The sequence below is a fragment of the Dermacentor andersoni genome, chromosome 4 (assembly GCF_023375885.2).
Source record: "Dermacentor andersoni chromosome 4, qqDerAnde1_hic_scaffold, whole genome shotgun sequence".
Lineage (NCBI taxonomy): Eukaryota > Metazoa > Arthropoda > Arachnida > Ixodida > Ixodidae > Dermacentor > Dermacentor andersoni.
In genome coordinates, this window is record NC_092817.1 from 73,498,949 (window position 1) to 73,512,309 (window position 13,361).

The 13,361-nt window shown below is 46.7% G+C and overlaps 1 protein-coding gene across 4 annotated transcripts in view; it reads left to right on the plus strand.

Moving 5' to 3' along the window:
- LOC126536319 (uncharacterized) overlaps nucleotides 1-13,361 on the plus strand; it is a 118,163-nt gene that overhangs the window by 64,453 nt on the left and 40,349 nt on the right. For all 4 annotated transcript variants that reach the window (XM_050183238.3, XM_072287869.1, XM_050183237.3 and 1 more), the window contains one exon: nucleotides 5,065-5,368. In XM_050183238.3, the coding sequence (XP_050039195.2) occupies nucleotides 5,065-5,368 (304 nt within the window). The remainder of the gene's footprint in view (nucleotides 1-5,064; nucleotides 5,369-13,361) is intronic.

The following is a 13,361-nucleotide window of genomic DNA, read 5'->3' on the forward strand; positions in this document are numbered from 1 at the left end:
CCTATACAGTGCAACCTCGTTACCACGAACACCACATTAACATACTTTTCAGAATAACAATCATTATTCAGTTTCCCTGTGTTAACAATGCCTCAGTTTCACGAACTAATATTCAGAAATCTGGGGATTCTTGATTTCCATGAATCCTTCACGGTACAGTCGAACCCGACTACAGTCGGACCCGACTATATCGAACCCATTTACATCGAATTATTCTATATATCGAACAATTTCTGGTCACGGTATAGTTACAATGAGTATATATAGCAAAAATTACGCTTACATCGAACAAATATTGCAGTGATTCCCGATATATCGAACGTCAAGCGGCGGAAAAGTGCCCCCAGAAGTTGGCTTTCCCTCGCGGTAGCGGAGAAACCTGGCGGCGCGGCTCCATCCAACCGCTCTCCCTACCGTGACCGCGCTGCCTCGGGCTGTTCGGGCGAGCTGTCGACACTCCCCCTGTCGCGCATAGTGAAGTCTGTTATCCTCCCTCTTTCTCTATCATCTTTCACTTCCCACTCCCTCTCCCCTGACGACGCTTCGCCGTGCTCCCTCACGGGTTTCAGAATCAAGCGTCCTTCCTTTCTTTAGATCACTATCTGTCGACACTTCCCAGCAAAAAATGATCCTGGCCCGCCTACAGCGCTTGCTCAGACAGCCAATCAGAGGCTCTTGTGCGCTCTTCGTGCAAGATGGCGAAAGTGCGAGTTGTCTGGCTGCTTCTCTGGTTTATCGTGTTTACGCCTTGTGGGCCTTCTCCCGCAGTGTTGCCGTGATGAAGCGGCAGAATTCGCCTTTCGTCGTGAAGATCGAAATCATAAATCGCGCCGAACGCTATATCCCCGCAGCGTGCAAGATTCCGAGGAGCACTCTCAGCACGATTAGGGCTAAAGTGGCCAGACTCGCAACCCGGTGCCCATGGCGCCCGACGCGTACGCACGGCCGTGTACGAGGCGTTCTTCATACGTGCCGGTTTCCGCGTGCTCGGTGATGACTGTAAATTCTGATGAATGCGACGAAGCCGTTGCCGGTGTTGCCGAAGTTTGGGGCGAGCTGTCAAAATTTCCGGGACATTCGAATCAACGGTGGACGAGTTTGTGAGTGCAGATGATGGTGTCGCGACGACGGTAGATAACGAAACGAAGACTACATCGCCGACATCGTACCGAGCACAAATGAAAGTAGGCACGTTGAGGAAAGCAACTACGGTCCTTTGCCCACTTCCTCCGAAGTGATTGGTGCACTCGCATTAGTCCGGTGCTTCTGCGCGAATGCGGAAGGTTGCGGCCTCAGCTGCTCGGACTTCTTAGACAACGTGGGGAAGTGCGTGCGTCGCAGGCAGCGAAATTGCCCAAGCAGAAGAAAATGCAGGACTAATTTATGCGAAACTAAGCTAGTTTCGTCAATAAAGTGATTTTATAAATGGGATGTGCTTTTATGACATCCAATTATTTAGCAGGCTTATATCGAATTATGCTCTATATCGAACTGGTAGGCGTTTTTTTGCGAGTTCGATATAGCCGGGTTTGACTGTATATCGAACCCATTTACATCGAATTATTCTATATATCGAACAATTTCTGGACAAGGTATACCGTATTTACTCGCATAATGATCGCACTCGCGTAATGATCGCACCCCTGAATTTTGTCTTAAAAATCCTATTTTTTTTATTTCCCGCGTAATGATCGCACCCCGAACTTGCCGCAGCGATATGTCGTGTGCCAAGTCTAGCTAATAATGATCGCGCTTACCATCTGTTGAATGCTACGCGAATGACTATTCAAGACGAACCAAGCGGTCTGCACGATGCACCAAACACTCTTAAGTAGATGCCTCATTTCATTACTTTCATCACTTTCCGCACTTCCATGACAAAAAGAGGTACAACCAAACTTTCCTTTATTATGTGTAGGCTTTATAATGGTTGTGGTCAACAGCAACAAAAAAGGCGCCTTTCGATTCTTCTCATCTGCACTCGTGGGCAAGCAACAAATCGCAAGTGGCAACGATAGTAGCCACGTTGATACTGATACGTTAAAAGTGTACCTTATTCATACGCCAACGCTTGTAACACAGCTAAGATATTCACCCACCCTTAGCACAAACGTGCGGTATTAGGATAGTAGTGAAGACAGATGCTGCAGTTTCCGCAGCATGCCTGCCATGTGTTTCTATGTCACTGGCAGCTAAGCGCGCCCATCTGTTTCTGCCCCCTCAAAGTGGACATGGCTACGTTATTGCCGCAAACTTGCCGATATTAACGATATTATTAATTACTGATACGGAAAAAACTTTCAATGCATGTAATGTACTCGCGAGAAGGAAAAAAAATCGCGTTCGGCGCGTTCGGCTTGCTCAGGCGGCCGCCATTTTTGTTTTGGTGTCCCGCACCCGCATCCCGCAGCAAACGGGGGCCGAAAAAAAATATTTTTTTTTTTCGCGGGGAATTTAACTCGCGTAATGATCGCACCCCTGAATTTGCGTCAATTTTTTTCTGACAAAGAAGTGCGATCATTATGCGAGTAAATACGGTAGTTACATTGAGTATATATAGCAAAAATTCCGCTTGCATCGAACAAAAATAGCAGCGACTCCTGATATATTGAACGTCAAGCTGCGGAAAAATGCCCCCAGAATTTGGCTCTCCCTCATGGTGGCGGGGAAACCAGGCGGCGCGGCTCCATCTAATCACGCTCCCTACCGTGACTGCGCTGCGTTGAGCGATCCGTTGACACCCCCCTGCAAAAAATGATCCTGGCCCACCCGCATGGCTTGCTCAGACAGCCCATTGGAGGCTCTTGTGCCCTCGTCGTGCAAGATGGTGAAAGTGCGACTTGTTTCGCTGCTTTTCTGGTTCATTGTGTATTCGTCTTGTGGGATTTCTCCTGCACTGTTGCCGTGATGAAGCGGCAGAATTCGCCTTTCAGAATTCTGATGAATGCAACGAAGCCGTTGCCGGTGTTGTCATAGTTTGGAGCGAGCTGTCAGAATTTCCGGAAGCTGTTGACGAATAAACGGTGGACGAGTTTGTGAGTGCAAATGATGGTGTCGCGACCACAGGACAGCCATGGTGACATCGTACCGAGCACAAGTGAAATTGGGCACAATGAGGAAAGCAACGACGGTCCTTTGCCCACGTCATCTGAAGTGATTGGTGCGCTCGCACTAGTCCGGTGCTTTTGCGCGAATGCAGAAGGATGCGGCCTCAGCTGCTCCGACTCCTTAGACAATGTGGAGAAGTGCGTACGTCGCTGGCAGCGAAATTGCCCAAGCAGAAGAAAATGCAGGACTATATATCGAATTATGCTCTATATCGAACTGATAGGCGTTTTTTTGTGAGTTTGATATAGCCAGGTTCGACTGTAGCTGAAACAGTAGGCTAGCAGACTACAAGGTGCAGAGAGCGGATGTCGGAGTGCATGGGTTCGGAAAACCTGAGATGGCGTTTGAGAAAAAAAAGAATGTGGGCGAGTGGAGATGACGGCGCATCAGGTTTCGCGAGCGCATGCTCTGCCCAGTAAAGTGTCGCCTAGCAATGGAGGCACGTCTCTTCCTTCCTTCACCCTTCTTTCTGCTCACGCCTCTTTCTTTCGCGCTTCTTTCTTCGCGTGTGATGAAATAATGTAACCTCCACACTCGTGGGGATGCCACACGGTCGCACTTTACAGATGCTGTCGTTTATGCCCACTTGCGCTTTGGCATAGTTCATGTGTCTGTCTTGAGCAAGTCAGTTGTGTCCACATTAAGAAATGTGAAAAACAAACAAAAAACAAGAAACATTCTGCTTTGGAAGCGACATGGAGCTACCTTTTTGTCAGTAGTTTTTTTGGCATCAGCATCTGCTTTGCGCGAGTCACTCATAATTTATACGGTGCTTTGGGGGTGCGTGGCAGTGGAATCTATGACAAATAACAACAGCACATGCCAAGAGCCAACAACGACTTATCGTGGATAGCCCATATGGTGACAACTTATGAACTGATGGGTTGATGGGCAGAAGGGTTAATTCTGGGGCTCTCACTATAGCGATCTTTCAGAATAACGAACAATTTACCGCAGCCTCTGAAGTTCAATATATCGAGATTTCACTGTACACAGGGGTGTGTGCAGTTGCGATTTTGATATGGCTGGACACATTGCCTCTTCTCCTGGCTACTGCTCAAGCGTTTCTTCTTGCGACTTATTTCTGATGCATATCTTCTTGGAATCAAGTGTGTTTTTGGAACAACAAATTGATAGCCATAAATTTTGCTAAGCCCTTTTCTCGATCTCTTGCAAGTCAAAAAAGTCTGGTCAATTGGTAAAATTTATTTATCTGTTTCTCTCTCTTACTGTATAGCATATTTGTGTGTATACTGTTGTGCGAGTAAAGCGTTCTTCAAAGAAAATATTGCTTGGTAGAAATTTGTGCTGTATTCATGAATTTTTATCATTTTCTATACAGGAATTTGCCATTAAAGAAATTGACCACAAGCGCACAGTTTGCATGAAAAAATTCAACCCTTGAAGGAATATATTAAGGCAGGATACTAAACAGAGGCACAATACAGACAAGTCATTGTCTCGTGGTGTCAGTCTGGTATTCTGCAGTCAGACTTGCCTTTATGAGAATGCGAAATCAGCCAGCCCAAGAGTTAGTCTTTCTGAATTTGTTTTGGCTACAAGGCATGCTGCGTGGCAGATGCTGGAAACACCACTACTGCTCAAAATGGAAGCCCTTGAGTGTGATCTGCAGGCAAACGATAAATTTGCTGTCTACATTACGATGGACGATTTCGTTGTGGTTCGTTGCAGCCTAAAGTACCATTTGTCCATGGCCTGTCTTTGCTATGAACAGTGTCAATGGCAATACAACTTGCTCACCGAAACTGAAACTCCCGATTGTACATGTTTTTAAATTTATATTCATTTGTTCCTAACACTTAAAATTCGTGAGTACTGTAATTTCAACTAAAACAAACACCAAATAGCATAATATTTGATCAAATAATGGAAAATATCAAATATTTACACAAGCGTATCCTTAATATCTTTCTCTGGGCGTGTTCACGTGCACAGAACATGAACACATGCCCCGTGGACCGGTCTGTGTTTCGGCTCATCTTGGTGCGCAAGGGAGACCGAGTGGTCCACCAAATCTCAGTACCAGTCCCTGGTGAGGGGGAGGCACAGGAGCAGCAGGAAGAGGAGGACTTGACGTACTGTGAAGTGTGCGGTCGGTGTGATCGCGAGGATCGGCTGCTTCTGTGTGATGCCTGTGACTTGGGTTACCACTGCGAGTGCCTGAGCCCGCCGCTGGACTCTGTGCCCATAGAGGAGTGGTACTGCCCCGACTGTGCCCCTGATCATGCCCCACTGGAAGGTATGTTTTGCACATGCGTTGTACATGCCAACACTTTCAGGCCACTTTGTTAGATCAGCTGAAGTACCGCATGCGATCGTTTACCCATACCGTTTGCACCTGCTCGGAAAAGGCCATATGTTCCTTCATAGAGAAAACAGGGAGTAGCCACAGTGTAATCTCTAAGAGTGTGTATACCCTGAATCTTTGAGGCTAAGCGATAGTCAAACCTCAATATAGTAAACACAAAAGCAATAACAAATTATCACATACAGAGAAGTAAATATAAAAATTTTCTTGCCAGTATCAGCATGTAACAGATGCAGTATAACCTTGTTCCTATGTTTTGGAAAAACACTCGAGAAAAAAATGCAGTAACCAGGAAAACATGCGACCCGAAGTCACTAAAAAATTGGGCACACTCAACTGTCATTGATACAGTAAAAGCTTGTTCATTCAAATTCCACGAGGATGCTACGAAAATTCGAATTATACAGAATTTGAACTAATGAAAGCCGGAGAAAAAAAAATAGCCCGGTTAAGGCGCGTATACAGTCTGACCTAGCACGAGCACGTGCTCATAGACACTACGTCTTGTCGGCGAGAACAACAACACATATAGTTTGATGCACTGGCGCAGCCAATGTAACCAATGTGGCTAATGCAGCCCAATGTCAAGATGGCTCTTACTCCATCCACGCGTTCGCCAACTGTGCTGACCCACAATGCATAGTGTGGAGAAAAAAGGTGCCCACGTCACTTCACCAATGGTTGAAGACACCTGTTCAAAGCGGAGCACGGGTTGCGAACCGTTCTGCTCTTGCTGTGCAGAGAGCACTCGGCAGTGCACGCGGTGCAGTATAGAGGGGACGGCATTTCGGGTGACGCAGCGCAAGCGGCATAGCACGACTGGCCGCAAGCGATGTGCAACGAAAACATCAGGACTATATAAACGCGCCTTTCCACCGCCGACGCTCGCCACAAAAATAAGAGTTGCGCTCTAAAATGCACTCGCAAAATGCACCACAACCTGCTGTGACGTTGGCCCCCATGGTACTCTCATAGCTGCACCGGCTGCACGTTGCCGAGTCCCACTATACATATAGGTGGCATCCAAACACGTATCCCAGCAATGCTTTCCTTTGAGTAACAGCCACAAATCTCAAAGGCTATGCTTTTTGGTACTGCGCCTGTGGTACAGCCACCTTTTAAAAAATGAGAACTAAGAGAAATTGCATTGCAAATAAAAAAATCTAAAAATGTCACGACCTCAACCATTCATCTTGGAAATGCACAGTGCTTTGCACAAGTGTTCTGTCATATTTTTTAAGTGATTCAGGCTTGGAACAATGCCAGAAGGAGATAAATATTATACATAAATAAGTTCTAAAGATATTTTTATAAAATTTATACAGTAGTATCACACAAACTTTGCTAATAAGTCTGCCAATTTTCATAAAAATCCGTGAAGAAATAGGAAAGTTGTTATCGAACGCCACGTCCCCCCTTAAAGGCATGCACCGCAGTACACTTCCAACGTCACTATGCCGCATGCACTTGGAAACAGATAGGTGAAGATGCTTACCACAGCAGGATCGGCAGTGATAGCGATGAATTCGATGACTAGTGAGAAAACTTGATGCTACCGAAGAAGAAACTGAGTGCATGCCTGATTTTATGTGACGTGGGTGGGCAAGGACTGCAGCGAAGCTGCCATGATGGGTGCCTGCTGCTCTCAATCACGCATGCCTTGCGCATTTTCTTGTTCACATGGTATCTAGCAGCCAGATATACGAGCACAGTTTGGCAATACAGATTTTATGGGACTGAAGGAAATGTCCGAATTGACCGAATGTCGAATTATCGAGGGCATCAAGAAAACAATAAACAAATGCTTACTATTGTTGAATTCCAATGGCGGAGTCGGAGCAGCCGACGGACTCCGCGAGCGAGCACTCGACTCTGGCGTAGAGCAACGCCTCCAAATCCGCGAGTGGAACACAACCTGCGCCGCCGGAGCAAGGCGGAAGCTGAACTTGTATCGCCGAGTTACCCAGCGTACATTGCGTGTTGTCATTTCCTTCCGCTGTTTGCTCCCAGCACCGCCGCAGCGGTCACTTCTCTCTTCAGTGCCGTTCACCTGTTGTTTTTTTAAAAGTGCGGAATGGACATCTCGCCAAGCTTGCAGCAGCTTTTGCTTCCTCGCGAGTCGTGACCGGTGGCGCCACCCAGCAGACAAACGTGGTAAAGGAAATACGTCACGCAGAGTTCCGGTCCACTCCGCCGATTTTGGCGGAGCATTTTTTTCTGCTCCACGGAGTGACTCCCGCTCTGAATCCACTCCGACTCTCATTGGAACACCTTACTCCCGCCCTCACTCTGTCATTGGAACAAACTTGCTCCGAAACGAGCAGAAAAACTTGCTCCGACTCCGCCATTGGAATTCAACATATGTCAACACGCTTTTATTTGCTGAATGAGTCAACACATACTGTTTCCATTTTGCACTAAAGAAATGTGGAAGTTGCAATTCTCGTCATCTCATGACTGATTCACACTCGCAGCGGAGAAGGCCTCGCAACTTCCTCTACAGCGCAGCCGTGGCACACGTCTTTATCTGAGACACGCTTATCACTACTGCCTGCACATTCCGATTATTTTTCGCCAATGCCACCAGGTGATTGCCCATCACGATGTAGATGGTGCTATTCATCCTCGACAGCCTTGTACTGAGTAAAATCGCTGCAACTGCTCTAGACAAAATCACGGCTGCTGTCGGCGCGTTCACGTACGGCGGCTTTGTATTTTTGAAGACGCATGGCCGATGGACGCACCGAGTCAAAACAAAACTACCTCTTGCTGAAACTGCGGACGAAACTGCGGTCGCATCGACGCAGTCGTGGATGATGACTACACAGTCACGAAGGCACGCTGCTGACACGCACACCCAGTCAAAGTGAAACTACCGCCGAAATCGCAGTGCTGCACGCGGCGGTCCACACAAAAGTGATGACTCTAAGGGCACAAGTAGGCATGAATTGTCCTGGTGTTGCTGTCATTCATGTACAATTTCCACTGATGACTATGGCGATGCAAACCACCGCCTCTTCATTTCGGTGGGCACCAACACCATTTCATTCTTTTATGTCGCACATTTGCGGCACTCACCGAACTCAGAGTTGTCCGAATTAACTATGGGTGTATGAATACCGAATATTTGATTTGGAATTGAAGATCGAGTTGTATCGAGTATTTTTAAAAAGCTGAATGCCTAATCAAATACAGTCGAATCTCGATGATTCGAACTCGAAAGGGCCAGAAAATTTGTTCGAATTAAAAGAAGTTCAACCTACCTGCAATGGTGCATGTGCACTGAGCTAACACATGAGTGGGAAGTTCCAGAAGATTTATTCACACATGTTTACAAATTAGTCAACGTCCGATTTTTCGGACTCCCTAGGGCCCACAAATATGTCTGAAAAATCGGGCGGTCTGAAAAAATGAATGCGTGCCTTTTACTGTCCCTAGTAGCTCAAATTGCCGCAGGCGCGTTTGAAATAGCTGTAATAAAGGCCTGACAGTACAGTTATTAGATGTATCCTTGCTTCTACTGCTGTAGCAGACGGCAGGTGCACGCGGGTATAAAAAGGAAACATGCCATGACCTGTGACAATTGCCCCCTTCTAACTTTTGGTATGCTTCGCCGCGCAACACGGCTGTATTGGTGCGAAGCTGACTTATGCAGTGCGCCATGCTCTCCTTGTTCCGAAGCCATTGTCGAGTATTACAAAGGCGGAGTCGGCGCCATTGCTAACAGCAGCGAAGTAGCTAGGCCTAGTGCTGCTGCACTGTGGCTATGGCTGCCAGCGGATCTGCATGCGAAAGTGCTGGCTCGACCCGGCGAGATAATCAAAATGGCACTGTTGGTGGGTTTGAGTAATGCCGTTTTGGTCCTGCGGTCATGGCAAAATGTCAGGAAAATCGGATGGTGAAGTTCATTGCATCCGAAATTTGAGACATTCTTTTACATTGGCTCTATGGCATACAGGGCGGTGCCATGAGGTCCAAATTATCGGGCATATCCTAAAAGTTTGACACCCATCACCAAGATCACGACATTCACATTATATGGGCACCCGCACACTCCCTTCCCGGGAATGAAATAGCTCGATAACTGACATGCCGAGCAGGTGGCACGCAACAAATACTGGGATTGGAGAGAGACCGGATGACCAGCTTTAACGAGAGCACCAAACACTATAAATTGGGAAGGGTCCATTTCCCCTGGCACACTCCTCGCTGAGTAGACGGCAAGCGATGGTATGGCGCCTCTTACAAACAAATACATATCCGTACCTGGTGGCCTACCATCACTACTACCCGGACCTTTACACGGATAGATGTAATCGGCGATGCCCACCTGCACACGTCTGCTCACAAATTTCTGCCATGGTATTTCTTTTTTTTTTTTTTTTTCGTCATGCGGGGCGTTGGGGAGTCTCTCCTAGGCTCTTCCTCTATGGCGAGGTCAGAGGAATGCTGGTCCGAGGCGCCGCCATGTGATTTCATGCGTTGCTGAGAGCATTGTCGGAGCGCAGTATGTTCGAATTAACAGTTGCAAATGTTCGCAAGTTCGAATTACCGGGTGTTTTTGCCCATTGGAATACACATAGCTTTGACGGGACCACAGCCTAAGTTCAAGTAATCCAAAAGTTCAGATTAAGCGTGTTTGAATTAATGAGTTCTGACTGTATTAGAAAAGCTTTCTCAAAATTTACTGCTTACAAATTTTTTACTAAGAAAATGCGATGGTGCACATGCTCGGGAGTCTCCTAGCATTGCATAACAAGAATGTAACTAGCTATAGGTAACTTATCATAAAAAGCCAACGAACATAGGTACCAAGGACAGCATAGGGGAATAGAAATCAAGCCCTCAGTTTTCTTTCTTCTCGTTCATTACATGGTAAGGCGTCGTATCCGGCAGCATTGATGTCTTTGGGCAGTATGTGTGGGTTCATTGGCCAGTTCACCCAAAAGGATCTCGTACATGTGATGCCTACGACAAAAAAGAATGTTTCACATCCGCCATCAAGGCCAGAAGTGGTGGCGCTGGCTAACACTTCCAGATTTAGTTCTAGTAGGTATGCATGAATACCCCCAGAAAGTGAATGTGAAAACGCGCCGGCGCCATGGTATCTGAATTGGTGAGAGCATCACAAGCGTAATGTGAACATGTGGGTTTGTGCCTCTTTGCAGCCAGTTGTTCTCTCATCCGCTTTCCTTTGCATTAATTTAACACTTCTTCATTTCAATTAATAAGCGCACATTTTTCCTATGCTGCCCTTGGTGCCTGTTTGTTGGGCTTCTTATGATACGATTAATAAAAATTGGGCCCTCGGTTTTCTTTCTTCTCTATCAGTAGCTTAGTTGCATAGGAATGGAGATATTATGTATAGTCTACTCTTAAAGGTTTCCTGAAACGGTTTGGACAAATTTTGTAGACGCGTAGGGTACAGCTACAGTTAATCATTCACACCACAATTTGCGTGAAGCGTCTCATATTAATAGAGCTATGGACAATTACAAGTTACCCTTCTCCATAGCCCTGTGTTTTCTCCTCAACTCGTCCACCAAATGATCGGGGCTAAGCTCTGCCTTCACTGGCTCTGCATCATGATGGCATGTCGTGTCGTCTACGTCTGGTTGTCTAGGAGCGAGCGTGAAGCCTGTCCAACCTCTCTGCCAGCTGCCTGGCAGTCGACCCCAAGCAAGAACTATCGAAGCAGTGTGCTTTGTGAGCATTCTGTCACAGCGCCGAGCATGTCCGGTATTCCGGTAACCACAGGCGAGCTGGCCGTTTTGACTGATAGGTGGATGCGTAAACTCAAGCTAATGAAGGAGCTTTAGCGTAGATGTACATCAGCATCCTGATCGCTTTGCACGACCCACTTACTGGGTGGCACCGAGCTTAACCAGCCAAAAAAAGAGCTGATATTGCTCTAACCAAGTGCGAAACATTTTAAACACTTCAAAAAACAATGTGTTCGTGATTACGCTCCTGCGAAAAATTTACACCAGCAGCGAAGTAGAATACACTTCGTTATTGCTACTGTGTTTGGTTGAGCTCTGTGCCATCAGGTGGCTGCACCGTGCAGACTATACGCGTTTGTGCTTCTGCTCATCCTGTGAAATGACATGGTGAAACAGCCAGGCCGAGCCTGCTTGCACTTGTGTTTACCTGAATAACGGAGGTGTGAAACACTATTGTGGTAGTAATCCTCCGGCGTAAACGGACGGCCGCAAATGCAAAAATCCTGGCACTGATTGGATAGCGACAGTCCGACACACTGCAGCCACTCTGCTTGTCTGCTGCCTTGCAGACGGATGCGATGTCGCAGCTTGACATATTGCCAATCCCTGCGTTTGCAGCCCACAATGTAACAAGGGCAAACCATGGTGCTCGCGAAGACAAAGATCGAAATCAACACTGACCGCGGAGCTCTCGTCAACACGGAGCCCATTGTGACACATGCAGATGACACTTGCTTTGTGACAGAAGTGCTTAATAGTGAGAAATTGTCAGTGTGCATTCTTTTTCTGTTACTTTCTTTTAATAGAAATAAATTAACTAACATTCCAACTATTACGAACAATATTTGTTCACCATAAAGTTGGAAAAATTATCGATGATGTGTCCTGGGCAGCCAATCGGATAGCTCGCCCTACAGAATCATTGGGGCACCTAGCGTCAAACAGTCAGGGGCAGCTGAAAATTCCGCTGAGTAGCATGCTGCGATCGGTACCGATGTACGTTTTAAAACCTTATAATAAATTACAGGTTTCAAATGCATCACATAATGATCAAGAGGACCTAGCCTAGCGACTCAGTACATTTGCAGGGTGTCTACCAAACAGGAAAACAGGGAATTCTCAGGGAATTTGAAGTCTGGAAATACTCAGGGAAAACTCAGGGAACTTGTGCTTTTATCAGGGAAAATTAGCTGTAACTTAATTGAAAGGGAACGAAAGTCGTGTTAACGCTGGCTCCAGTAACACAGGAATTGCAACGAACCGTGATTGATGCCGTGTCATCGGCACGAGGTATTGCCAGAGTAGTTAACGAGCGATTTTCCAGACGCCCAATTTTTCGAACATGCCCGATAATTCACCCGGCTTTGTGGCACCACCACGTACTCCATGTAGTCAATGTATATTGCCCTGACTGCAGGTCTGAAATGGCATTAATCAAAGCCACCATTGCTGCCATTTTGATCATCTCGCCGCCTCGAACCGCCACTCTCGCACGCAGATCCGCTGGAAGCCGAAGCCACCACCGCAGCAACGTTAGGCTTAGCTGCTTCTACGTTTGCTATTAAGCATCTTGCCATGCGGTGCTGTGTTTTTCATTGAAAGAATTCGCCGCTTTCAGCAATGGCACTGACTCCACCTTTGTAATCCTTGCGATTAGCTTCGAAGCTCGCAGAGCACAGCGTGTTGCGTAATGCCAGTCTCCGAAGTTAGCTTTGCCGTAGTACAGCAGTGTTACGCGATGAAGGATAACATGCGTGGGAAAGGGCAATTGTCATGGGACACAGTATGTACCGTATTTACTCGCATAATGATCGCACTCGCGTAATGATCGCACCCCTGAATTTTGTTGTCAAAATATGATTTTTTTATTTCCGGCGTAATGATCGCACCCCGAACTTGCCGCAGCGATATGCCGTGTGCCAAGTCTAGCTAATAATGATTGCGCTTACCATCTGTTGAATGCTACGCGAACGACTATTCAAGACGAACCAGGCGGTCTACACGCACCAAACACTCTTAAGTAGATGCCTCATTTCATTACTTTCATCACTTTCCGCACTTCCATGACAAAAAGAGGTACAACCAAACTTTCCTTTACCGTATTTACTCGCATAATGATCGCACTCGCGTAATGATCGGACCCCTGAATTTTGTCGTCAAAATCCTATTTTTTTTATTTCCCGCGTAATGATCGCACCCCG